General features: G+C 45.4%; 1 protein-coding gene across 6 annotated transcripts in view; it reads left to right on the forward strand.

Annotated features, from left to right (window-relative positions):
• CUX1 (cut like homeobox 1) overlaps positions 1–27,912 on the forward strand; it is a 474,797-nt gene that overhangs the window by 269,383 nt on the left and 177,502 nt on the right. For all 6 annotated transcript variants that reach the window (XM_030796740.1, XM_030796741.1, XM_030796742.1 and 3 more), the window contains exons 5-6: positions 17,334–17,471; positions 24,341–24,464. In XM_030796740.1, coding sequence (XP_030652600.1) covers positions 17,334–17,471; positions 24,341–24,464 — 262 coding nt within the window. The remainder of the gene's footprint in view (positions 1–17,333; positions 17,472–24,340; positions 24,465–27,912) is intronic.

Raw genomic sequence — 27,912 nt, forward strand, 5'->3', positions numbered from 1 at the left:
GAGGTCAGGAGTTCAAGACCAGTGTTACAAACATGGTGAAACCCCATCTCTACTAAAAATAGAAAAATTGGCTGAGCATGGTGGCATGTACCTATAATCTCAGCTACTCAGGGTGCTGAGTCATGAGAATCACTTGAACCTGGGAGGTGGAGGTGGCAGTGAGCCTAGATCATGCCACTGCACTTTAGCCTGGGCAACAGAGTGAGACTCTGTCTCAAAAAAAAAAAAAAAAAAAATGGGCCAGGCGCGGTGGCTCACGCCTGTAATCCCAGCACTTTGGGAGGCCGAGGCGGGCGGATCACGAGGTCAGGAGATCAAGACCATCCTGGCTAACACGGTGAAACCCCATCTCTACTAAAAATACAAAAAATTAGCTGGGCGCGGTGGCGGGCGCCTGTAGTCCCAGCTACTCAGGGAGGTCGAGGCAGGAGAATGGTGTGAACCCAGGAGGCGGAGCTTGCAGTGAGCCGAGATCACACCACTGCACTCCACCCTGGGCGACAGAGCGAGACTCTGTCTCAAAAAAAAAAAAAAAGTGACAAAATCTTATGATTTCGTTAGAAATAGCCCCTGGTTTTCATGCCAAGATGTTTATCAATGTGCCACTTGGTAGCCTTCTCGAAGGCGATAGAAATGTGGCCGTTGCAGCCTGATTCTGTATGGTGACTCCAGTCCACGTATTCCAGGTCTCCTGGTGTTGGCAAACAAGACCTGGGACCCAGGGCCCCTCCGAAGAGCTCCCTGTAACTTCAGTAGCGGGAGACATGCAGGATCCCTTTACAAATCCTCAGTTTGCCTTCATAAAACATTTTCATTCATGTGATTAAGAAGCAATCACAGGCCCCAAACAAAACAGGACAGAAAGAGGAACTGGGTCTGGAAGAACAAAGCCCTGTGGGTGGCGGATAATGTGCTGACTCCTGTCCAGGATACAGGTCCCTGGCCCCAAGCTGGTGCTGAAACAGCCTCGGGGGAGGAGGCTATATGCTCTGTCCCAGTTACACTCAGGCCCCGGCATTAGGGAAATTGGAAACCAGGCATGGAAGCAGCGTCCCTACCTTCTTCGGCCAGGTTCACAAACCTGGAGCTCAATCCGCCTCTCCATGTAGGACACTGTATGTTTGCAGGCTGAGGAATTGGCCACCACTGTTCTAAAGACAAGCGGGCATGACAAGATGGGTGTTAGGCCCGTTGCCGCCAGATTTTGCAGGCTGCCGTCATTCCCAAGGCTTTCCCTTCTCCATCCATCCTCCCCCGGTCCCTTGACACAGCACTAGAGTGAGAACACCCTGGATGTGACTTGGGGACTCCTCCTTGGTGTGCTTGCGTGGAGAGTGGAGAGGTGTGTCGTTTGTGCCCCGCTTTGCCGTGACCGGGGTGGTCCTGGCACGCCGGGTATCTAGACAGCTTTTCATCAGTCGCTCATCAGCATGCTAATTGCCGTATGACTAATTATGCCCTGAATTCCAGTTGATTTTCTTAATGAGACAGCTGGGTTAATTATGTAATCGTATGATTACATTAGCCTAGAGTGCCCTGGCAAAAAGTAGCGTCTGCCGCACTGTGATGTCATCGCGGGGACGGTGCTCACAAGGGGGACATTCATCCTCAGGCTGGTGGCAGGGGACGGCCCCCGTCGGCCGCAGAGCGCACTGTGCAAACATGGGCCTCGTGTCTATTAAGATTGGCCTTTTCAGCCCTCACAACCTACAAGAAAAGCAGTTCACCAGCAATCTCCTCGCCACCCTGCGCCCTCTCCACGCCCCCAGCCAAATCCGAAACCCGCCTGCAGGCCTCTGCAGCTCTTCTGAGATCCAGCCATGTGTCCTTTCTTCCCACAGGGCCTCTCTGCACCAAGGCTGTTGGGCTTTATCAGGGCACACCAGCACTTCTTTGCAGTGATCCGAACAACTCAAAGCAAGATGTTTGCATTAAAGTTCCAGAGCGACTTAGTTTACGATAACATATAAACAAGCCCTAGACTGGCCCCGACCTTAGATCCCACTGTACACCCCAGATATGCTGTTTCATTTCTTCTTTCTGCCCTGATCTCTAACACACATCACATTTACTAAGAAAATACATGACCAATACCTTCTGGTTTCTGGCCACTTTGCTACTCCCCATCACAGCAGAACTCCCCTGGGAGGTGACTGCCTGCTGAATCCACTTCACCTATTTACACTCTTCCTCCTTAGACTTTTGTGGCCTTCTCCTCTTCCTCTGCCAAGGCTCTAAATGTTGGAGTATACCAGGATGTTATTCTTAGCCTTTTCCTTTTCATTTACATTCTCTCCCTAGGTGACTTCTAAAACTCCACATGACCAAAAGAGAATGATCAGTTCCAGCCACATGCTCCCAAGACAGTCAGTGGCATCACCACTCACACAGGTGCTTTGGCCACTGATATGGTTTGGCTCTGTGTCCCCACCCAAATCTCATCTCAAACTGTAATCTCCACATGTCGAGAGAAGGAGGTGATTGGATCACGGGGGCAGTTTTCCCCCTGCAGTTCTCATGATAGTGAGTGAGTTCTTGCGAGATCCAATGGTTTTATAAGTGTTTGGAAGTTCCACCTTCGCTCTTCTCTCTCCTGCCGCTTTGTGAAGAAGGTGCTTGCTTCTCCTTCGCCTTCTGCCATGATTGTAAGTTTCCTGAGGCCTCCCCAGCCATGTGGAACTGTGAGTCCATTAAACCTCTTTGCTTTATAAATTACCCAGGCTAAGGTATTTCTTTTTTGTTTTTTTTTTTTTTTGAGACGGAGTTTCGCCATCGCCCAAGCTGGAGTGCAGTGGCACAATCTCGGTTCGCTGCAAACTCTTCCTCCTGGGTTCAAGCGATTCTCCTGCCTCAGCCCCCCAAGTAGCTGGGATTACAGGCACCTGCCACCATGCCCAGTTAATTTTTGTACTTTTAGTAGAGACAGAGTTTCGCCATGTTGGCCAGGGTGATCTCAATCGCCTGATCTCAGGTGATCCACCCGCCTCAGCCTCCCAAAGTGTTGGGATTACAGGCATGAGCCACCACGCCTGGCCCAAGTATTTGTTTATAGCAGTGTGAAAATGGACTAATACAGCCACAATGCACAACTCAGCCTGGGTTCCCTTCTTTCTTTCACACCCAGTAGCCAGGCTGTCAGTAAGTCCTAGTGAGCCAGCAGCCTCCAGAATGTATCCCAAATTTGGCCACTTAACCCATCAGCCATTGCCACCTAATCCAAGCCACCAGTCTCTGTCACCTCACTGCACTCACACCTCCACCTAATGTCCTTTGCACAGCAGACGGGTCTAAGTCAGCGGTCTCCAAACTACTTTTGCTCATGCACCTCAAGAGTAACAAAGTTTGAATTGGGCCAGGCATGGTGGCTTACTCCTGTAATCCCACCACTTTGGGAGGCTGAGGCAGGCAGATCGCCTGAGGTCAGGAGTTTGAGACCAGCCTGGCCAACATGGTGAAACCCCGTCTCTACTAAAAATACAAAAATTAGCCGGTGTAATGGCAGGTGCCTATAATCCCAGCTACACAGGAGGCTGAGGCAGGAGAATTACTTGAACCCAGGAGGTACAGTGAGCCAAGATCACGCCACTGCACTCCAGCCTGGGCAACGGAGTGAGACTCTGTCTAAAAATAAATACATACATACACACATACAATGAAATGCACTCATTTCGAGTGTGCAGTAGATAGCGTGGCCACCTTCACAGTCAAGATCTAGAACATTTCTGTCACCTCAAAAGTTCCCTTCTGATCCCAGTACCCAGCAACTGCTGTTCTGCTCTTTGTCACTTCTGGAGTTGTATAGAAGTGGAATCATTTGGTCTGTGGTCCTATATCTGGCCTCTTTCACTCAGCGCAGTGTTTTGGGATTCATCTAAGTTACTGGTATCATTAGTCCTTTCCTTTTTATTGATGAATGATATTCCACTGTGTGGATATATACTAATTTGTTTATTCAACAGGTATGTTGACAGACATTTGGTTGTTTGTGGCTATTATGAATCAGTCTATAAACATTCATGGAGAAATTGTTACGTAGGCATACGTTTTTATTTCCCTTAGGCAAATACTTAGGATGAGGGTCAGGGTACCTGTACATTTTACCTGATAAGAAATGCCAAGCTGCTTTTGAACGTAGATGATCTTTTTTTATTAATTCTTTTTATTTTCTTTTCCTCAGGATAGCAAAGTTACAGTTGTATTATTTTATCCCCTCATAAGAAATTGAGAGGAGTTCCAGTTGCTCCATGTCTTCTGTTTCATTGGTTGTTTTCTAATTTTAGACATTCCTAGTGAATGCGTAATGTATTTCGCTACGATTTTAGTTTGCGTTTTCCTGATGATTAATGATGCAGGATATTTTTTCATGTGCATTTTTGCTTTCATAGATTTGTATTTATAAAGGTTTCAATCCCTCGCACATTTGAATTTTGGAGACAGGGTCTTGCTCTGTTGCCCAGGCTGGAGTGTAGTGATGCAGTCATAGCTCACTGCAGCCTCAGTCTTCCAGGCTCAAGCGATCCTCCCACCTCAGTCTCTCAAGTAGCTGGGGCTACAGGCATGTGCCACCACACCTGATTAATTTTTTATTTTTTCTAGACATGAGGTCTAGCTATGTTGCCCAGGCTGGTCTCAAACTCCTGGGCTCAAGCAGTCCTTCCACCTTGGCCTCACGAAGTGCTGGAATTATGGGCATGAGCCACTGCGCCTGGCTTCTATATACGTTTTAGATTCAGCTTGTCAGTTTTTACAAAGGAGCTTTCTGTGATTTTGATTAGGATTCCACTGTATTTGTAGATCAATTTGAGGAAAATTGACAACACTATTTATTCTTCCAATCTAACCATAATATATTTATTTAGTTTATCTTTAATTTCTCTGAGCAGTATTTTACAGTTTTGATGTATAAACCTGGCACAGATTATGTTCAGTTTATTTCTAAGTTTAAGTCATGTTTTTGAATATTAAAGGGTAGTTTCTTTTTTAAAAAAATCTACAATCTGTTTATTTTATTATTATTATTATTATTTTTTTTAATCTCGCTTCATCACCAAGGCTGGAGTAAAGTGACACAATCTCAGCTCAGTGCAACCTCCGCCTCCCAGGTTCAAGCAATTCTCCTGTCTCAGCCTCCCGAATAGCTGGGACTACAAGGTGCCTGCCACCACACCCGGCTAATTTTTGTATTTTTAGTAGAGACAGGGTTTCACCATGTTGGCCAGGCTGGCCTCAAACTCCTGACTTCAAGCGATCTGCCCGCCTCAGCCTCCCAAAGTGCTGGGATTACAGGTGCGAGATTAAAGTTTATTTTCTTTGTAAATTTATTTTCCAATTGTTTGTTGCTTTTATTTAGAAATATAATGAATTTCATATATTATACAATTTTTACATTTTAACAAATAATAAAATTAAATATATATCTTATATCATATAATTTTTATATAATAATAATATAGGTGACCTCACCTATTAATGCTCACCTATTAGCTCTAGAAATTTTTTTGAAGTTTTCTTGAATTGTCCACATGCCCTTGAAGACAATATATACTTTTTTTTTTTTGAGACAGAGTCTCGCTCTGTCACCCAGGCTGGAGTGTGGTGGCACAATCTTGGCTCAGTGCAACCTCCGCCTCTTGGGTTCAAGCAATTCCCTGCCTCAGCCTCCCAAGTGGCTGGGATTACAGGTGCCCACCACCACGCCCGGCTAATTTTTTTGGATTTTTAGTAGAGACGGGGTTTCACCATCTCGGCCAGGCTGGTCTTGAACTCCTGACCTCATGATCCACCCGCCATGGCTTCCCAAAGTGCTGGGATTACAGGTGTGAGCCAACGCAGCTGGCCACATTATATACTTTATAGATGTTGGATGGAATGTTCTATAAACATCAGTTAAGTCAAGTTGGTTGATAGTGTTGTTCATGTTTCCTGTATCCATACTGATTTCCGATCTATAACACTGTATATTTATTTTCTTTGCTTTTTTTTTTTTTTTTTTTTTTTTTTTGGCATTAGCTACCTGTATATAATGTTGACTAGAAGTGGAGAAAGCAGACATCCTTGCATTGGACCCAACATTAGGGAAAAGCATTCAGACTTTGATAGTTAAGTATAGTATTAACTGTAGATTTTTTTGTAGATGCCATTTATAAGATGGAAATTCTCTCCTATTCCTAGTTTGCAGAGAATTTCTGTCATAAATGGTATTGAATTTTCTCAGATTGTTTTCGGCATCTATTGAGATGATCATATGATTTTCCTCCTTTATTCTCTTAACATGGTAAAATAATTTGATTCTCAAATGTTAAACAAATCTTGCATTCCTAGGATAAATCTTACTTAGCTATGCATTTTATGCATATTATGCATTTTACAGTATATTTTGTGCATTTTAAAATTTGCTGGATTCAATTTGCTACTGTTTTACTAAGGACTTTTGCCTTTAAATTTATGAGGAACGATATGGTTTGGCTTTGTCCCCACGCTATCTCATCCTGAATTGTAGTTCCCATAAAACCCACATGTCGTGGGAGGGACCAGTGGGAGGTAATTGAATCATGGGGGTGGTTACCCCCATGCTGTTCTTGGGATAGTGAGTGAGTTCTCACAAGATCTGATGGTTTTATAAGAAGCTTTTCCCGCTTTGCTTGGCACTCCTTCCTGCTGCCATGTGAGGAAGGACATGTTTGCTTCTGCCGTGACTGTAAGTTTCCTGAGGTCTCCTCAGCCATGCTAAACTGTGAGTCAATTAAACCTCTTTCCTTTATAAATTACCCAGTCTAGGGTATGTCTTTATTAGCAGTATGAGAGCAGACTAATACAGAAATATAGAACTATAGTTTTCTGGTTTTTTTCCTTTGAATGTCTGTATAGGGCTTTCACTTTAAGGTTGCACTGGTCTTGTAAAATAAGTTAGAAAGTGCTCCCCCTTTCCTCTATTTGCTGAAAGAGTTTGTGTAAGATTGCAGTTATTTTTTCTTAAAACTTAATCCATCAGTGTTGCCATCCAGGCCTGGAATTTTCTTTATGGCAAGTTTTTAAATTACAAATTAACTTCTTTAACAGATGCAAGGCTATTAAGATTTTTAAATTTCTTCTTGAGTCAGTTTTGGTAATTTGGAATTTTTAAAGGAATGATCCATTTTATCTAAGTTATCAAATTTGTTGGCATAATATTGTACATAATATTTTATTATCTTTTAAATATCCATAGGATGTGTAGTGATGTCCTTTCTTATATTTCCTGACATTAGAATTTGTGAATCCTCCCCCCAGGCTTTTTTCCTTGATTAGTCTGGCTAGAGACTTATCAATTTTAAAGTTATTTAAAAATAGAACCAGCTTTTGTTTGCATTGATTTTTCTCTTTTTTTTTCCTTGTTTTCAGTTTTGTTGCTTTCTATTCTTATTAGCTACCTTCTACTTACTTTAGGTTTAATTTGCTCTTCTTTATGAGTTTTACTAAGTGGGCATTGTTTTATTTCATTGTGGTCAGAGTACATGTTTGTATGATTTCTGTTCTTTTGAATTTATCAAAAGTTGTTTTATCATCCTGTACATCGATGAATGTACCACATGTACTTAAAGAGAATGTGTATTCTGTAGTTGTTTGAATGGCATGTTCTAGAAAAGTGAGATCTGTTTAGTTAGTGGTGTTCTTCAAGTCTCTTATATCCATATTGATTATATAAAAATCATAATATTAATTAATGTGAATGGCTTTTTTTGTTGTTGTTGTTGTTTTGAGACACAGTCTCGCTCTGTCACCCAGGGTGGAGTGCAGTGGTGCGACCTCGGCTCACTGCAACCTCTGCCTCCCGGGTTTATGCGATTCTCCTGAATGTGAATGGCATTTTGAAATCTAATTATTATTTTGGATTTTTCTTTTTTCTTTCAGTTCTGTCAGTTTTTGATTTGCATAATGTGCGGTTTTGTTTTGGGGCAAATATACGTTTAAGATTATTATATCATCTCAATTGTTTGATTCTTTTAAGTTTATTCAATGATCTTCATTATTCCTGGAAATACTCCATATCATAATGTATTCTTTTTCTGATTTTAATATAACCACTCTGGCTTTCTTTTGATGAGCGTTTTTATGTTATATATTTTTTCTATCCTTTTACTATTAACCTATCTGTATCTTTAAGTTGTGTAAATAGCTACATCTTGCTTTTTTATCCATTCTGTCTGCCTCTTAACTGGAATGTTAGATCATTTACATTTAATGTAGTTATGGATAAAGTTGGATTGAAGTCTACCACCTTGCTTTTTCTAGTTGTCTTGCCTGTTTTTTATATTTTTCCTACTTTCTTTTGATTAACTGATTTTTTTATGATTTTATCTCCCCAATTATCTTATTAGCTATAACTCTTATTTTCTTAAGGGTTACTTTAAAGTGAAAAGTAAGCCGGCCATGGTGGCTCACACCTGTAATCCCAGCACTTTGGGAGGCCAAGGCGGGCGGATCACCTGAGGTCAGGAGTTTTAGACCAGCCTGACCAACATGGAGAAACCCTGTCTCTACTAAAAATACAAAATTAGCTAGGCGTGGTGGCACATGCCTGTAATCCTAGCTACTCAGGAGGCTGAGGCAGGAAAATCTCTCAAACGGGAGACGAAGGTTGCGGTGGGCCGAGATCGTGTCATTGCATTCCAGCCTGGGCAACAAGAGCAAAACTCCATCTCAAAAGTCAAAAGTAACCATCTTTAACTTATCATTTTATACCTTCAGATAATATACCATTTCACATACAATATAAGAATCTTATAATACATTGTCACTTTCTCACTCTTGTTCTTTGTGCATTTTTACTGATTTTACTTCTACCTATATTATAATGCTATAATACGTGGTTACTATTTTTTCTTTAAACAGTTATCTTTTAAAGAAATTAAAAATGAAATGATAATATTTTATTTTTACTCATCTATTTACCATTTCCAGTATGGTTTATTCCTTTGTGTAGATTCAAGTATGCACATGAAATCATTTTCTTTTGGTCTATAGAATCTCCTTTTAACATTTTTTATGATATAGGCACATTGGCAATGAATTCTTTAGCTTTCATGCATCTGGGGAAAAAAATACCTTGATCTCACCCCCCTTTTTTTTTTTTTTTTTTTTTTTGAGATGGAGTCTTGCTCTGTCACCCAGGCTGGAGTGCAATGGTGCGATCTCAGCTCACTGCAACCTCTGCCTCCTGGGTTCAAGTGATTCTCCTGACTCAGCCTCCCCAGTAACTGGGATTACAGGTGTGTGCCACCATACCTGGCTAATTTTTGTATTTTTAGTAGAGACGGGGTTTCTCCATGTTGGCCAGGTTGGTTTCAAACTCCTGACCTCAGGTGATCCACCTGCCTTGGCTTCTCAAAGTGCTGGGAATACAAGCGTGAGCCACCGCGTCCAGCCACCTTCATTTTTAAAGAGTATTTTTTGTCAGGTATAAAATAGTTCCTTGGGTCTACCAGTCATGGTGGCTTATGCTTGTAATCCCGACACTTTGGGAGGCTGAGGCAGACAGATCACTTGAGGTCTGGAGCTGGAGACCAGCCTGGCCAATACAGTTAAAGCCCTGTCTCTACTAGAAAAACAAAAATTAGCTGGGCATGATGGTGCACACCTGTAATCCCAGCTACTCAGGAGGCTGAGGCAGGAGATTCTCTTGAATCCAGGAAGAAGCAGAGGTTACAGTGAGCTGAGATCATGCCGCTGCACTCCAGCCTGGGTGACAGAGCAAGACTCTATCTCAAAAAATAAAATAAATAAAATGAAATAGTTTGTTGGTGGTTTGGGTTTTGGTTTTTTCTCTCTCTGGACTGTTTCTGAGACAGGAGATCTCTAGTAATTCATATATATTTTTTAACCTATATACAATTGATCTTTTTCTCTCCACCATTTAAGATTTTCCTTTTCTAATTTTGATTTCAAAAACTGCCTTACGCTTACTGGTGTTCTTTGGGTTTATCCTGCATGGAGTTTGTAGAGTTTCTTGAATTTTTAGGTTTATAGCTTTTGTGAAGTTTGGAACATTTTGCCACTGTTTCTTCAAATACACCCTTTCGCCCTTCCTGGGAAATGTATGTTTGTTTGCTTAATTTTGTTTCATAGGTTGCCAAGGGTTTACTAACTTTTTTTTCAATCTTTCTCTCTGTGTATCTCTGTTTGGTTTGTTTCTGTGACTATATCTTTAAATTCACTGATCTTTTTCTTTCACTGTATCTAATCTATTGTTCAGCCAGTCACGTAAATTTTTTTCATTTCACGTATTTTAAGCTTCAGAATTTGATTTGATTCTTTATGTTTTCTGTTCCTCTCTGTATTGTATTCATATTTTTCTTTAAATCCTTGGACATGCTCATAATGGATGTTCTAGTCTGCTTCCATTATCTGTTGTCATTTCTGGTTCTGCTTTTATGAAGTGATTTTTCCCCTGATCATCCTGCTGCTTTGCATGTCTAGTAATTTTCTGTTGAATTTTAGACATCATGAGCTTTAACTGAATTTTGTTGTCTTCTTTAAGTTTGGGCAGGCAGTTAAGTTACTTGCAGGTCAGTTTGATCATCCTGAGACTTGTTTGTAGCTTTTTGGAGTGGATATGGGCAAGACTTCAAGATTAGCCCTCCACTCAGGTTTGACACTTCCAGTGTCTTTACTCTTCAACAAGTCCTTGCTCTTCAACAAGTGTGTCCTCTCTGGCTGGTTGCACTTGGAAAGTCTTCCAGCCCTCAAACTGTGGGGGGTTTTCAGCGCAGACTTTCCTTTCTATTCTTGCCTGGCCTTAGGAGTTTCACCCTGTGCATAGGCACTTTAGCTCTTGGCAAGAGATCACCTCTCTGCAGATTTTTGTAGCTCTTGTCCCTCCTTTTCAGCGTTCTGCCTTGCAAATTCCAATTGCTGCAGCCACCCAGTCTTCTGATGTGTGTCCTTCAATGGATAGGGAGACCATCACACTCTGGGTTTTTTTCTTCATTGTGATGCAATCCAGAGAGTTCTTCCTGCCAGGAAGGGTAACATAGGGCTCATCGCATTTGCTTCCCTTCCTTCAGGGAAGTCTTGTTCCACCAGTTGTCCAGCGTCTGTAAATAGTTGTTTCATTGACTTTGCCTAGTTTTCTAGTTGTTTATGACCAGCGGGCAAGTTGAGTATCAGTAGATCTGTCATGGCCAGAAGCAGAGACTCCAAGTTCTGTTAATTTTGATTTTTGTTTTTCATGGAAATGGCTGGACAAAATAACTTACAAAGATAAATAGATTCAAACCAAAGAAACACATTATTGGCTATCTTTACAAAAATAGGATTCATATTTATGAAATCTAGGTATAGGTTGAGTGTCTTTTATCCAAAATGCTTGGGATCAGAGTGTTTTGGATTTGGGATTTTTGAATTAGGGATACTCAGCTTGTACTAATTATGAGAAGGTATTTGTTGAAACTCAGCTAGTCAATTTTCATTTTCCATGATACTCTTTTTTTTTTTTTTTTTTTTTGAGATGGAATCTTGCTCTGTTGCCCAGGCTGGAGTGCAGTGGCGCAATCTCAGCTCACTGCAAGCTCCACCTCCCAGGTTCATGCCATTCTCCTGCCTCAGCCTCCCAAGTAGCTGGGACTACAGGCACCCACCACCACACCCAGCTAATATTTCTGTATTTTCAGTAGAAACAAGGTTTCACTGTGTTAGCCAGGACAGTCTCGATCTCCTGACCTCATGATCTGTCCGCCTCAGCCTCCCAAAGTGTTGGGATTACAGGCATGAGCCACTGCACCCAACCCCTTTTTTTTTTTTCTAGCTTTTCAGAAGATTCTGCATTTCTTATATTCATTAACAAATGATTTGAAACTTCTTTTGGCAAATGTTTACTCATATTTGAGTTGGTAAATAATAGTAGATAATATCAATAGTAGATAAATATATTTAACTTATAATAATAGTAGATAATATTTAACTCTGTGTGTGGCAATTTTCTTAATTTAATCCACGCGACAGCACCATGACATAGGCACAGTTACTATGCCCAATTTATAGATGAAGAAACTAAGGCACAGAGGGGTTAAGTAACTTGTCCAAGATTGCACAACCAGTAAATGTGAGTGAGGAGCATTTGCACTGCCGAGCATGGAGAGGAGAGGCACAGGGAGTGAGGGGAATGGGTCCTAGAGACAAAGGGACAGGGAAGGCCTCTGAAGAAGTGAGCGGGGATGAAGATCTGGATGGTAATGCGAGGCACTGCAAGGATTCACCCCAGGCAGAGACAGCGCCCAGTGAAAGGTCCTGTGGTAGCTGTGAACAGGGCATGGTCAAGGCATAGTGAGAAGCCAGTGTGGTCCCAGGGAAGGAGAGGGAGAACAGGAAGAGAAAAGAGATCAGGGAGAGGGAGGCTGTGCACAAGGATTTTAAGACCAGCCTGGGCAATGGGGTGTGAATCCCTGTCTATACTAAAAATACAAAATTATCCTGGCATGGTGGTGTGTGCCTGTAATCTCAGATACTTGGGAGGCTGAGGCAGGAGAATTGCTTGAACCCGGGAGGCACAGGATGCAGTGAGCCAAGATAGCACCACTGCACTACAGCCTGGGCAACACAGTGAGACTCCGTCTCAAAAAAAAAAAAAAAAAAAAAAGAAAAAACTCCTTTTCCCAGTTTCTCCAGGAGCACTCTTCCACTCATATGGTCTCCTGCCTTGCGTTTGTCATTTACATGCATGGCTTATCTCTGCTATGAGGCTGAGCCTTTCCCAGAGCAGCTAGTTGTCAGTTGCTTAGGAAATATTTGTTAAATTAGTACTGAAAGAGATTTTCTTTGGCTGCTGGTTAAGAAAACAGAAACTTTTTTTTTTTTTTCTGAGACAGGGTCTCACTCTGTCCCCCAGGCTGGAGTGAGACCCTATCTCTTAAAAAAAAAAAAAAAAAAAAAAAGTCATAGCTCTCTGCAACCTCCACCTCCCAGGCTCAAGCAATCCTCCTACCTTAGCCTCCCGAGGAGCTGGGTCTACAGGCGTGCACCACCATGCCCAGCTAATTTTTGTATTTTTTCCGGAGATAGGGTCTCACTTATGTTGTCCAGGCTGGCCTCAAACTCCTGGGCTCAAACAATCTTCCCTCCTCGGCCTCCCAAAGTGCTGAGATTACAGGTGTGAGTCACTGGGCCCGGCCAGTAAGCAGAAATCGTACTGAGAATTTTTCATACTCGTTTGCCAGGCCGACTTCTTTCCTTCTTCCTTCCCTCCCTGGGTGAGATGCATCCACCCCATACATTGCAGAGCGGGCTCTGCCAGCCTCTGACTGCGATGGCTGGAATTAACGAGGTAATGTTGCGTGCACTTAGGAAAAGGTGCTGAATATGTACAGTATTGTTGTTTGTAATAATTATGTTCCTTGAGCCCTATGTTGCATAACAAGCTATATAATACCTCCAAGATTGCTTTAGGAATTAAGTATCAGATGATTGTAAAACACTTTACAAGATTGTCGCATTGGGTGGGTGGAGCTGGCAGGAAAGTGTGTTGAATCGGAGGAGGAGGCTGGGAAGACAGGGGTTACCGGATTCTGTGTGTTCCTGTTTTATATATGGGTGTGTCCTCTTCGCCTCCTCCAGACAATTCCCTAATTGAGCTGCTAAGATGGGAGGCATCTGACGTTCGCATAAGACCTGACAATCCTTGTGTGGGGTTTAAATGGCATTGGAAATCATTAACGAGACAAAAAGCTATGATTTCCGTAGATTAACACACAGGTTGGGTTTTGGCACGCCAAAATTCATTGTTTTGGTCTTTAGCCCAAACATGCTAGAGTTATTATATTGTCATGCGGTAATTATCTGTTCCTTTAATACAAGTAATAAAAATTAAGCCTAAGAAGTTCTTTAGCAATGCCTCTTACATATCCCAAAACAATATTCAAATGCTGTAGGCATTTAGCCATTCAACTGTACTGTAGTAAAGTTTGGAGTTTAATGCACAGAGATGTTTGAACATTTAGCTCATCCTTTAGTCTGTGACCAGCTTTGCTACGTAGGCATTAACATTTAATAGTGTCAGACTAAATATACATGCCGTAATGAGTGATTATGAGATTGCCTGAATTTTCATTTACAGTATAAGGCTCTGAAAATTGGTGTAAAGGTCTGGTTCCTCCTCACTTGATAATGTGTGTGTCATTTTCATATGTCACCGAATTCCTTGCTTAACCGCATGGGAGAAGCTATTTTTTAATTCGAAGCAGATACAGTGGAGTCCTGGCCTTTTGAAAAGAATGAACTGGAAATGTTGTTGACAGAACTTTTAGGGAGGGCAGGCAGTATACTAGGTTTGTTCTTTAAAGATATAATTTGCCGGCACTTGTGCTAGAAACCCTACATGAGCAACTCTTAATAGAATTTTACACGTGATCAAAGGTTCCTCTCTTTACCTCCTCTTCCCTGACCTCTATGTCAAGTTTAAATCGTGGTTCTGTACAAAGGAGGCTGTGAACGGGCTGTTCAGTTTCTTGAGACCATTTCCCAGCACAAGGCCTTGAAGGTGGGGAAGAGGGGCAGACTGAGAAGGTGAAGGTATCCAGAGAAGTTACGGAAATTTTTTTTTACAAACAGCACCTGGAATGTTTTCAGGAATTCTGTTTTTTGTGTGTTATCACGACTCCTGCTTACAAAGAACCATCTCCCCAAGATAGCTTTGTGGTTTTTTTTGTTTTTTTGTTTTTTTTTTCCGAGACAGGATTTCGCTCTGCTGCCCAGGCTGGAGTGCGGTGGCTCAATCACAGCTCAATGCAACCTTGACCTCAAGGGCTCAAGTTATTCTCCTGCCTTAGCCCCCGTAGTAGCTGGGACTACAGGTGTACGCCACCATGCCTGGCTAGTTTTTTGGTTTGTGTTTTTGTTTTGTAGAGACAGGCTTTCACCATGTTGCCCAGGCTGGTCTCGAACTCCTGAGCTCAAGCGATCCGGCCACTTTGGCTTTCCAAAGTGCTGGGATTACAGGCATGAGCCACTGCAGCCGGCCTCCAAAAGAGCTTTTGGAGTCAAATTTAACATAAATATTTTGATGCTGATTAAAATAATAATGAAAAGCCATGCACCAGAAAGAGATGCAATTATAGGCTGTGTGTACGTGCAGAGTAAGTGCCCAGCACCAGGGATTCTGCATGATGGACTGTGTTGCTGTGAAACCCCAGCGCCCAGGATCTGCTGACGTTGAGCCCAACATATCCCAGTGCCTGCCTTTTGTAAACTCTGCAAAGACGCTGGCATCCTAAAGAGTCCCTGGCTCCCGCTGGATACGTTAACCGAGGCATGGTAGACCTGGCCCTCGATTCCAGGAACCTAGGGTGGTCTGAAAAATTAACGACTCTGGCATTTGAAAATTAAGTGAGCTCTTGAATATATACTCTTGTTGATCTGCTGGGCATGGTGTTTGGCATTCTTCGACTGGAGACTAAATCTCTGCAGCCATCTCACAAGTGACGCTGGCGCCCATACCAGAAATATATTCAATAATCTTTCTAAGCCCTGTGGACTTGGGTATTCTTCCACTCTGACGGAGCCCAAGAATTCCAAAGGAAGTGTGCCCCGAGTACCCAGCAGGCGGAATATAATTGCCTCTTAGGCAGCAGAAGGAAAAGTAAAGATCGCATTGATGTGGAAGAACATTTAAGGTCTCTCCATCCTGTGCTGAATTCACAGTAAAGGCGAGAGCCATGAGTTTGTACTGTAAATTCCAGATCTGTGACTTCTGACTTTGGATTAAAATCCAGTTTTCTGGAAGTGGATCTGATGGAAGATGTGACCTTGAATTGGCCGCAAGACCCCAGCTCTGGCCTGGCTGCCATTCGGCTCGCGCTGCTCTGCACTTTGTTATCATCAGGAGTGTGGTGGCCTCCTGGCCAGCTGGCCTACGACAGGGCCATGCCAGGTCAGCAGCTGTGCCTCTGCAGGGGTCTCCAGCCTTGGGACCTGCAGCCACTAACCCCTGACTCTTCTGAACACCCTTCATTAGTGAAGGAGGATCGTAATGGAAAGTGGTCATGTCGTGAAATGGGGTGGCTTCTTATAAAGCCTAAGTGTTTCTTTCCTCTGCTTCACCAAGTGACCTACCTTGTTGTAAAGAATGGTCACTCAGGCCAGGCACGGTGGCTCACGCTTGTAATCCCAGCACTTTGGGAGGCCGAGACGGGCGGATCACGAGGTCAGGAGATCGAGACCACGGTGAAACCCTGTCTCTACTAAAAATACAAAAAATTAGCCGGGCGTGGTGGCGGGCGCCTGTAGTCCCAGCTACTCGGAGAGGCTGAGGCAGGAGAATGGCGTGAACCCGGGAGGCGGAGCTTGCAGTGAGCCGAGATTGCACCACTGCACTCCAGCCTGGGCGACAGAGCAAGACTCCGTCTCAAAAAAAAAAAAAAAAAGAATGGTCACTCAGGGCTGGGTGGGGTGGCTCACGCCTGTAATCGTTTGGGAGGCTGAGGTGGTCAGATCCCTTGAGTCCAGGAGTTTGAGACTGGCCTAGGCAACATAGGAAGACCCTATCTTTAGCAAAAAATACAAAAATTAGCCCAGCGTGCTTGTGCATGCCTGTAGTCCCAGCTACTTGGGAGGCTGAGGTGGGAGGATCGCTTGAGCCCAGGAGGTGGAGGCTGCAGTGAGCCATGATCATGCCACTACACTCTAGCCTGGGCGACAGAGTGAGACCCTGTCTTAAACAAACAAAAAAGCATGATCACTTGGAGTTAACAGACTCAAGTGTGCATTCTCCATGCCAACCAACTAGCTGGGTGACCTCAGGTGAGTCACTCCGCTTCCCTGGGCTTTAGTTTCTGAGGCCTCTTTGTCGAGATCATTGTAAGGCTCAAAAGACAAAATCTCCATAAAGTGTCCCATGAACTGTGTGGCGTTCTCAGGCATCAGGTGTTACTTCCAACCTCATAATCACTGGACCCTTAAACATCCCGGCACCTGTCCACCGACTTGTCCGTCCTCCACGTGCAGCCCCAGGGATGTGATTGACCTCCTGGGGCTGCTACCTGGTGTATTTCTCTACTTATCTGATGAAAGAATGAAAATCATGAAAGTGTCACACCAGGCAGGAGTAATCAGCAAATACCAGTGAATCTCATGGCTATTGCCACCCCGTTTTCACACCTCGAGGACCCTAGGCTGGGTCCATCCTTTGTAAAGCACTGGAGAATTCTCCCACCCAGCAAGGGGGCTGGCTGCAGGGGCATGACTGTGGCCTCTGGGGAGCCTGCTGGAGCTGACATCCCAGGAGCCCCGCTCTGAGCCTGTGTACCGCCGTGGAGGGGGCCTGTTTGCAGGCAGAGTGAGGTGATGGCTGTTTTCCTGTTGTGCAGATCCCGTACCAGCTTTGGATCTCGGACAGCAACTCCAGCTCAAAGTGCAGCGCCTGCACGATATTGAAACAGAGAACCAGAAACTTAGGGAAACTCTGGAAGAATACAACAAGGAATTTGCTGAAGTGAAAAATCAAGGTTGGTGGAAAATGCATTCTTTGCTTTGTCTTCTTTTCTTTTTTTTTCCTCTTCTTTTCTTTTTATTTTAATTGGCTTTTCCCATACTTTTGAGACCAGCTCTCCTTGTAATATACACGTCATAAAGTCAGGGTGGGGCAGGAATCTGAGTCGTTAAAGAGACATGATAATCATGCTGAGCTGTTTTGAAGTAAAACTTTTCCTCTGCACAACAACGACGTAAGATTTTATTGCCCTCTGATGAGACCGATCAGTATTCTTTGAAAATTCTTCCTGTATCGTTACGTGATTGGGTCTGCCTCTTGAAAGGCCAATGCATTGCGTCCAGGCGACACCTGTCAGAGAGCCAGCTTATGATCAAAGGGTCACACACAGTAAGTCATTTAATAATTGCTGCGGATACATTAAGGCTTCAGACACATCTTAAAGGCTGCATGCTTAAGCCCCGCTGTTGCCTTGTCAGTATTGCCTATTCATTAGGAATTTAATGAAAGAAAACAACCTCTTGGTGTGTTTGCCCAGCCGTCAACAAGACAGAGAGGGCAAAGGTTGCCTGGCTTTTCCCGTCAGGGAAGAACAAAGGAATCTCTCCTCTACCTAAAATCCAGAGGCACTCAGGATCCGGGAGCCTGTTGGCTTCCTTGGCTTAAAGGAAAATCACAGCCCCCCTCTGACAGCAGCAGCAGCAGGTTTTTCAGCCAGCTCCGAAGAATAATTCGGCCTGTTTGTTTTTGTTCGGGAATGTGAGTACGGAATTAAATTGAAAGGGGAGGCTGCCCATTCCTAGTGGCCTTCCATTGACCATTTGTAGAGACCTCAATAAAGAGTTAATTGGGGCCACGTGCGGTGGCTCACACCTGTAATCCCAGCGCTTCGAGAGGCCAAGGTGGGGGGATTGCTTGAGGCCAGAAGTTCGAGACCAGCCTCGGAAACCTAGCAATACTCTGTCTCTACAGAACATCAAAAATTAGCTGGGCATGGTGGTGCGCACCCATGGTCCCAGCCACTCAAGAGGCTGAGGCGGGAGGATCGCTTGAGCCCAGAAGGTCAAGCCTGCAGTGAGCCATGATTGTGACACTGCACTCAGTCTGAGTGACAGAGCAAGATCCAGTCTTTAACAACGACAGAAAAAGTTAATTGGCAAAGACTTCTTTTTTTTTTTTTTTTTTTTTTTTGAGACGAAGTCTCGCTCTGTCTCCCAGGCTGGAGTGCACTGGCGCAATCTCGGCTCACTGCAAGCTCCGCCTCCCAGGTTCACGCCATTCTCCTGCCTCAGCCTCCTGAGTAGCTGGGACTACAGGAGCCCGCCACCACGCCCAGCTAATTTTTTTTTTTTTTTTTTTTTGTATTTTTAGTAGAGACGGGATTTCACCGTGTTAGCCAGGATGGTCTCCATCTCCTGACCTCGTGATCTGCCCCCCTCAGCCTCCCAAAGTGCTGGGATTACAGGCATGAGCCACCGCGCCCGGCCAATTGGCAAAGACTTCTAAAAGCGTCCTTTGACTTTAAAAATACTGCAGACAGACCAGGGAATAAGAATTGTCCATGGGAATGATCCAGAAAGCATCTGTGATGATGTGTGAAGAGCAGAGGTAGAGGCGTGGGCTGTGAGGGCAGCGGTGCCCAGGACTTATGAGCATACCTCCCTGCAGTGTGGGCATGGGGGTACTCAAGCCCTCAGGCCAGCAGGGCTTCCTTGCTGAAATTTGGGGGCATGAGGTGACAGGCAGTTGGGGAAGCCAGACCCCACTTCTTTCTGGCTTTGCAGAGAGTGGTGAGCCTTTAGGACCAGAAGGGACAGCTCTGTCCTGCTAGAAAGTGAGGCATTGGGCTTACTAGGCTGGAACTGCTGTGAGGGAAGGTATTACTTTCCCCTGTAGGAAGCACTTCTTGCCAGAATCACTCCAGTATTGCAGTGAAAGGTAACATGCAAATCTGCACATTGAGTTTTCATAGATACGCTACCCTAAAGGGGAGTATCCTGGTTTTTTTTCCCCTGGCATTGTCCTGTGGCATCTAATTTTGATAGATCCACTCTCTGGTTTGTTTGGTGGGTGTTATTTATTTATTTATTTATTTATTTATTTTAGATTCAGGGTCTCGCCCTGTCACCCAGGCTGGAGTGCACTTGCACGATCGTAGCTCACTGCAACAACCTTGACCTCCTGGACTCAAGCAATCCTCCTGCCTCAGCCTCCTGAGTAGCTGGGACTACAGGCACGTGTACCACCGTGCCCAGCCTCTTTCTGGCTTATTATTTTTTTTTTTTGAGTTTGCTTTTGTTTTGTTGGAGGGTGGTGCAGGTGGGGCCTGGAGGGCTGTGCAGGATTGTCCTTCCCTTCTCCTTCTATCACCAGTGCCTCAATTACCAGCTTCCCAGTGGCCAGGGCTTTGCACAGGGGCTGACCAGGAGCCAAGCTGGGTGTGGATGTTCTCTCCCCAAAGATTCCATCCACACTCAGGAGTGGCTTTTCACAATGAGTTATAGAGTCCAAGATTTAAGAACAGCTCCAGGCCAGGTGCAGCGACTCACGCCTATAATCCCAGCACTTAAGGAGGCCAAGGTGGGCAGATCACTTGAGGTCATGAGTTCGAGACCAGCCTGGCCAACATGACGAAACCCCATCTGTACTAAAAATACAAAAATTACAGGCATGGTCAGGTACGCCTGTAATCCCAGCTACTCAGGAAACTGAGGCGGAAGAATCACTTGAACCTGGGAGGCGGAGGTTGCAGTGAGCTAAGATCACACCAGTGTACTCCAGCCTGGGCAACAGAGCGAGACTCCATCTCTAAAAACAGAATGGCTCTGGAGGCAGGCGGACAGACAGACAGACAGACCTGGTTTGAGTCCTTTTATTGCTACCACCTAGCTGTGTGACCTTGGGCAAGTTATCTCACTTTGCTAAAAGCCTCTTTCTCTTGGGAGGCAATTCTGATACTTACCAGGTAGGGTTGGTGTGGATTAAATAGGTATATACACACAGCATTTGGCACTCAATAGTACCTGCTACTCATTCAGCAGTGTGGTTTTTGCCAGAAATTTACCCCCCTTTATTTGGATAACAAGTTTTCCCAAGCTCCAGAAAAATGTCATTTCCTTTCCCCCACCTTCCAAGAATAAAAGTGATTATAATTTGGGAAGATGGGTGGTGCACATCACTTCTTGTAATTATCACAGCAGTAGTGTAAATGATTAAAAAGTTAGAGCAGGGGCCAGCACAACGGCTCATGCCTATAATCCCAGCACTTTGGGAGACCGAGGTGGGAGGATCTCTTGAGGCCAGGAGTTCGAGACCAGCCTGGACAACATAACAAGACCCTATCTCTTAAAAAAAAAAAAAAAAAAAAAAAAAAGATGGTGTGAGTCCATTGTGTGTTGCTGTAAAGAAATACCTTGGGCTGGGTAATTGATGAAGAAAAGAGGTTTATTTGGCTCATGGTTCTGCAGGCTGTATGAGCACGATGCCAGCCTCTGCCCAGCTTCTGAGAGTCCTCAGGAAGCTTTTACTCATGGCAGAAGGTGAAAGAGGATCAGGCATGCCACAGGACAAGAGAGGTGGGGGCATCCCAGACATCTTAACAACCAAATCTCAGTGACTCATCACCAGAGAGAGGCCACCAAGCCATTCATGAGGGATTTGCCCCCATGACCCAGACACCTCCCACTCGGCCCCACTTCCAACATTGGAGATCAGATTTCAACCTGAGATTTGGAGGAGACAAACATCTAAACTATATCAGGTACATAATAAAAGTTAGAGCAAAGAGGGAACTTCTGCCTCATGGGCTACAGCCCCACCCACCCCACAATGATGAGTAAATAGAGGCCCCAGGTAATGCCAAGCCCTTTAGATTCCTCTCTGTTATGCTGGCCCCCTCCTCCCCTACACATGCCTGGGAGGCCTGCTGAGACACCCAGCATCTGCCCGGGATGCAGCCTGGGCCAGAAGGCCAGAGGCTTTAGGATGAAGTGGCCTCTGGCTGAGGTTGGGCTGGTCCGTGAGCACTTACCGGGGCCAGGGGGTGGCAAAGAGACCTCATCAGGCACAGCACACTGTCGAGGTCACACACTGTGATGTGTCACTGAGGAGCCCCACTGGAACAAGCATTAGGGTCCAAGTGCTGTACAGCCACTTCCAGCCGGTCCTTAAAGGCAAAAATGAGGCCAGGCGTGGTGGCTCATGCCTGTAATCCCAGCACTTTAGGAGGCTGAGGTGAGCAGATCATTTGAGGTCAGGAGTTCGAGACCAGCCTGGCCAACATGGTGAAACCCCGTCTCTACTTAAAAAATACAATAATTAGCCAGGTGTGATGGCACACGCCTGTAATCCCAGCTATTCAGGAGACTGAGGCACGAGAATTGCGTGAACCTGGGAGGCAGAGGTTGCAGTGGGCTGAGATTGCACCACTGCACTCCAGCCTGGGTGACAAAGCGAGTCTCTGTCTCAATAAAAAAAAAAAAAAGGCAAAAATGCTGCATGTTTACACGAGAGTGTAGACCATTGACGTAGCAGAGCAGTGCGGGCTTTTTCAGAGCTGACCTGTCTGGAGTCCATTCTGGAAGCGTCCAACTCTTGCCTCACTTTGGCCTCCTCCGTATGGCTTGAGGGAGATGTATCACCAACCATTGTGTGCACAGAGCATTTCTTCCAGGCCCTGAACAGCCAAACCAAAAGGCAGAAAGGTGCCCAGTCCCCTCTCCTGTGCCCTGATGGGATCATTGGTGGAATTCCACCTCTCTACGGAAAGCACTCTGGGACACACCTCATGAAAAAGTCCAACCTCTTCTCTTAACAAAAGAGCCTTTAACACAAAAATTAGCCAGGGGTGGTGCGTAATCCCAGCTACTTGGGAGGCTGAGGCAGGAGAATTGCTTGAACCCAGGAAGCGGAGGTTACAGTGAGCCAAGACTGCACCACTACACTTCAGTCTGGGCCACTGAGCGAGACTCCACCTCAAAAAAAAAAAAAAAAAAAAAAAAGCCTTTAGCTTGTATGCACTAAGCCTCGTGGGTGTTAATCGCCCAGGTGATGTGCTCCTGCTCTGGCCAGCGCATGTCTGTGCAGCTCAGGGAGCAGGAATGGATGTGAGTTACACACCTGGCTGGTGCCCTTGCTGCCCCAGAGGGAGCTCCATTGCCACAAGCCCTGTCTGGGCCTCCCCTGGCTCTGCCCGGCCTCAGCTCCTTCAGTCATTCATGCCACAGTGCTTTCCTGAGCACATGTCTGTTTGCGGGCACTGGGAACACAAAATGAGCCTCGCCTGCTAAGAGGTGGATCTGTAGCAGCGGGCAACAATTCCTAAGAGTTCGCTTCTCCTGGGGGCTGGGGCCACAGTGCTTCTCCACAAAGCATCCAGCATGCGGAGTGGCATAGGTGTGTCTGGAGGAGGGTGCAGGTGGAGCGGTCCTGCCCCAGAGCCACCCACACACAAAGCATCCAGCATGCGGAATGGCATAGGCCTATCTGGAGGAGGGTGCAGGTGGAGTTTTCCTGCCCCAGAGCCACCCACAGGTCTGTTCCATTCATCAAATCCACTTTGGTGTTCCCCATTTGGGCAGTTGAGGTGAACTTGCAGTTGGTGGTACAGGAGCCATTCACCAGAGCCGCCTGGGCCTGCGCTTTCCCAAGACAGCCCTGCCTCCCAAGGGGCCCCTCGCTGCCCCACATCCCTGGTGCTCACACCTCACTCTAGGACTCCTCCAGGCCACATGCCAGTCACCGGAGCATCTTCCCCCAGGCTACGGCACCCTCTGCTCTGCACACACAGCCCATGACCACCATAGTGGAGGATGCTCCAGGGTGGGTCCCTTTCAGCCCAGTCCCTCCATGCTTTATCCACCTAGCACCACATGTTTCTTGTCACTTGTGAACCAGCAGAGCTGCAGGGCCAGGCCTGCTTGCTTGCTTCCTTCCTTTCTTTTCTGTCTCCCTTTCTTTTGCTCTCTGTTTCTCTCTCTCTCTCTCTCTCTCTCACTCACTCACTCTCACTCTGTCACCCAGGTTGGAGTACAGTGGCACAATCATAGCTCACTGCAGCTTCAAATTCCTGGGTTCAAGACATTCTCCCACCTCAGCCTCCCGAGTCCCTAAGCTGGGACTGCAGGCGTGCACTACCATATCCAGCTAATTCTTGCCTTTTTTGTAGAGGCGGGGCTCGCTATGTTTCTAGGGTTGGTGTCAAACTCCTGGGCTCAAGGGATCCTCTCACCTCGGCCTCCTAAAGTTCTGGGATTACAGATGTGAGCCACTGTTCTTGGCCTGTAGACTTTCTTCTTTTTTTTTTTTTTTTTTTTTAGTTCATTTGTAATTTGTGTGGGTACATAGTAGGTGTCTATATTTATAGGCTACATGAGACGTTTTGATACAGGCATGCAATGTGAAACATCACATCGTAGAGAATGGGGTACCGTAGACTTTCTTGACTCCTCTTCAATTGCTTCTTCCAAAATGCACACACCATTATGAACTATTTTTTTTCTGAGAAAGTACTTAAACCCATGTAAAACTTTATTAATCATCCCTCAGTTACAGGACTAATTTAAGACTCATCAATAAGATGGTATGATATTTTACCATTGATTTCCATCCCCCCCACCTTTTTTTCTTTGACTGGTACTAGAGAAACCAAAGCTCTTCTTTTCAGCAAAATCCATTGATCCTCCTCAGCCTAAACGTTTAAAGTTCAATTTAACATTTAGGGAGTAAAAGGTCTCCGAAGGGACTCGTAACCATTGATTTTGTGTCAGAGATGAAGAGCTAAGGTTTAAAACACACCGATCCTACCAGGTTATGAGAGCCTTGTACCTACAGCCATATGGAATTGTGTGCTTCTCTTACTGTAGGTTTTTTTTTTCTTTTCTGCAGAGGTTACGATAAAAGCACTTAAAGAGAAAATCCGAGAATATGAACAGACACTGAAGAACCAAGCCGAAACCATAGCTCTTGAGAAGGAACAGAAGTTACAGAATGACTTTGCAGAAAAGGAGAGGTGAGCATGGCTTCCAGGCACACACAGACTGACATAGCATTTGCCCCTGAACTTCACATCACAAGACATGTTGGTAAATGGATCTACAAAATAAGCCCAGGTTGTAACCCCAAATCTATATGGGGCAAAATGTTTCCAAAATGATATTCTGGCTGGGTGCAGGGGCTCACGCCTGTAATCTCAGCACTTTGGGAGGCCGAGGTGGGTGGATCACGAGGTCAGGAGTTCGAGACCAGCCTGATCAACATGGTGAAACCCTGTCTCTACTAAAAAATACAAAAAAAAATTAACCGAGTGTGGTGGCACGCATCTGTAATCCTAGCTACTTAGGCTAAGGCAGGAGACTCACTTGAACCCAGGAGGCAGAGGTTGCAGTCAGCCGAGATCACGCCACTGCACTCCAGCCTGGGCAACAAAGTGAGACTCCTTCCCCAAAAAAAGATATTCTACATTTGTGAGGTTTCTTTGAGCGAAATGCATCTGTCTTTCCCAATCAGTGGATGGTGTCAGGCAGCCAGTGAGCCCGAGAGTATCCAAGCCGTACAGGTGCAGAGGTGAAGCTCAAGGCATGAGCCGTTAGCAAGGTGGCACCCGGCAGCTGGACCTGGGCTGAGACCAGAGAGGAAAGCCCATTTCCCAGTGTGTGTCCTCTGGGGACAAGCTGTGGGCTAGTGCTAAACTCTTTCTGCCTTCCCAAGCGAATTGATATTTAATATTATACACACACACTCTCTGATGTGATATTTAATATTATACACACGTGCACACACACAGTCTCGGTGGGTTTTTTGGTATTGCCTCTTTCATTACCTCACATATCAGGGAGTTAGTATCAGTAAAATATGTTAATGCCCTGTGTAACTGATGTGAGTTTTAGATTTCTAGTGACTTACATTACCAAAAACATTTCCCACAAATAATGAGTTGGTTTTCCCCTAGCGTGATGAGTTAATGAAAGTTAGATTCCTTGTAACAACAGTGAGGACTGTTGAGCTTATGGATCCCAACCATATAGATCTTTTTTTTGTTGTTTTATTTTTGTTTTTTAAAGACAGAGTTTCACTCTCGTTGCCCAGGCTGGAGTGCAATGGCGCAATCTCGGCTCACTGCAACCTCCACCTCCTGGGTTCAAGTGATTCTCCTGCCTCAGCCTCCCAAGAAGCTGGGATTACAGGCGTGCGCCACCACGCCCGGCTAACTTTTGTATTTTTAGTAGAGACAGGTTTCACCATGTTGGCCAGGCTGGTCTTGAACTCCTGACCTCAGGTGATCCACCCACCTCAGCCTTTCAAAGTGCTGGGATTACAGGTGTGAGCCACCACGCCTGGCCTAGATTGGATTTTTTTAAACTCATGGGTTAAATTAAGATATTAAGTTTTATACCCGCTCCCTTCAAGTAAAAGAAAAGCAAAAAAGGGAAAAAAAAGATACTGAATTTTAACTCTAGTATGAAGAAATGTATGTATCCATCAACAGGAGCACTAAATTTATGATTACAGGTAAGGGGCCAAGTGGGACTGTGGCTGATGTGGGATTTTGTTGTTTTATTTTCAGTTGACTTCCTATGCTGAATACTTGGTGAACTTTTCTTTTTTCTTTTTTCTTTTTTTTTTTTTTTTTTGAGATGGAGTCTCACTCTGTCACCCAGGCTTGAGTGCAGTGTTGCAATCTTGGCTCACTGCAACCTCCACCTCCCAGGTTCAAGTGATTCTCCTGCCTCAGCCTCCCGAGAAGCTGGGACTACAGGTGTGCATGCCACCACGCCCAGCTAATTTTGGTATTTTTAGTAGAGACGGGCTTTCACTATGTTGGCCAGGATGGTCTTGATCTTGTGACCTTGTGATCTGCTCGGCCTCCCAAAGTGCTGGGATTACAGGCATGAGCCACCGCACCCAGCCCTTGGTGAACTTTTCTAAGGTGGGCTCTGTAACAACATCATTGAGTTAGGAGGTGGGGCTTAGACACTGGACCAAATTGAAGACTAACTAAAACAGGGCCTGGAGAGAAGCAGCTTTCTATAAAACATACCCACCAGTGTGCCACATCAGTTTACCATTGCCGTGGCAACACCCAGGAGTTACCACCCCTTTCCACAGCAATGATCTCACAGCCCAAAAGTTACTACCCATTCCCTAGAAATTTCTGTATAAACTGCCTCTTAATCTACTGGTAATTAAAAGTAGATACAAATATGAGTACAAAACTGTCCTCAGCTACTACTGGCAGCACACGGCCTATGAGGCAGTCCTCCCTCACGAGACCAGTCACAGAGCTGTAACGCTGCCACCTCCATAAAGCTGCCTTCTTCAGCCCTACCACCAGCTCGCCTTTGAATTCCTTCCTGGCTGAAGCCCAGAGCCCTTGCCAGCTAAGCCCTCCTTTGGGGCTCGCCTGCCCTGCAGCATCATGAAGTCCTCTGAGGAATGCCATTAAGCTGACTTCATTCAAAAAGAAAACTGGTTGGGCACAGTGGCTCACATCTGTAATCCCAGCACTTTGGGAGGCCGAGGCAGGAGGATCCCTTGAACTCAGGAGTTCGAGACCAGCCTGGGCAATAAAGAGATATGCCATCTCTATGGCATGAATGAATCAATGAATGAGCCATGTGTGTCAACATGTGCCTGTAGTCCCAGCTATTCGGGAGGCTGAGGCAGGAGGATTACTTGAGGTCAGGAGTTCCAGGCTGCAGGGAGCTATGATTAGGCCACTGCAATCCAACATGGGTAACAGAGCGAGACCTTGTCTCAAAAAAAAAAGAGGCTGGGTGCGGTGGCTCACACCTGTAATCCCAGCACTTTGGGAGGGTGAGGTGGGTGGATCACTTGAGGTCAGGAGTTCAAGACCAGGCTGACCAACATGGTGAAACCCCATCTCTACTGAAAAAATACAAAATAACCTGGGCGTGGTGGCGCATGCCTGTAATCCCAGCTACTCGGGAGGCTGAGGCAGGAGAATTGCTTGAACCCGGGAGGCAAAGGTTTGCAGTAAGCCGAGATCACACCGTTGCATTCCAGCCTGGGCAACAAGAGCAAAACTCTGTCTCCAAATAAAAAAGAAATAAAAGAAAAGAGAACTGCCAGCTCCCGCCCACCCAGGGCCCTCCATGCATCAGAACTTAGCCAGAGGCTTTCAGTACATTCTCTCACTAATTGCCCAGGATGGATCTGCAACGTAGACCATCTCTTTTCATAGAGGGAGAAAGCAGGTCGTAGGTGAGGTACCTCCTACAGCTTTTGCAGCTAATCAGGGCCAGAGGTGGGACTTTGCAACTTCAGACTGGCACCTGCCCACCTCTGCAGCCCTGGCCTCCCCGTCTGCTCCATTGTGGCCACCTGGAGCCCTGGCTGCCAGACCAAGGCCAGTCCCTTGGGGCCACGCCCAACTCTGCAGGTGGAGGCCGCATCTGTCGTCCCTGGGGGAGTGCAGCAGGGCACAGACTCCAGGAAAG

The sequence above is a fragment of the Nomascus leucogenys genome, chromosome 17 (assembly GCF_006542625.1).
Source record: "Nomascus leucogenys isolate Asia chromosome 17, Asia_NLE_v1, whole genome shotgun sequence".
In the NCBI taxonomy this organism is placed as follows: Eukaryota; Metazoa; Chordata; class Mammalia; order Primates; family Hylobatidae; genus Nomascus; species Nomascus leucogenys.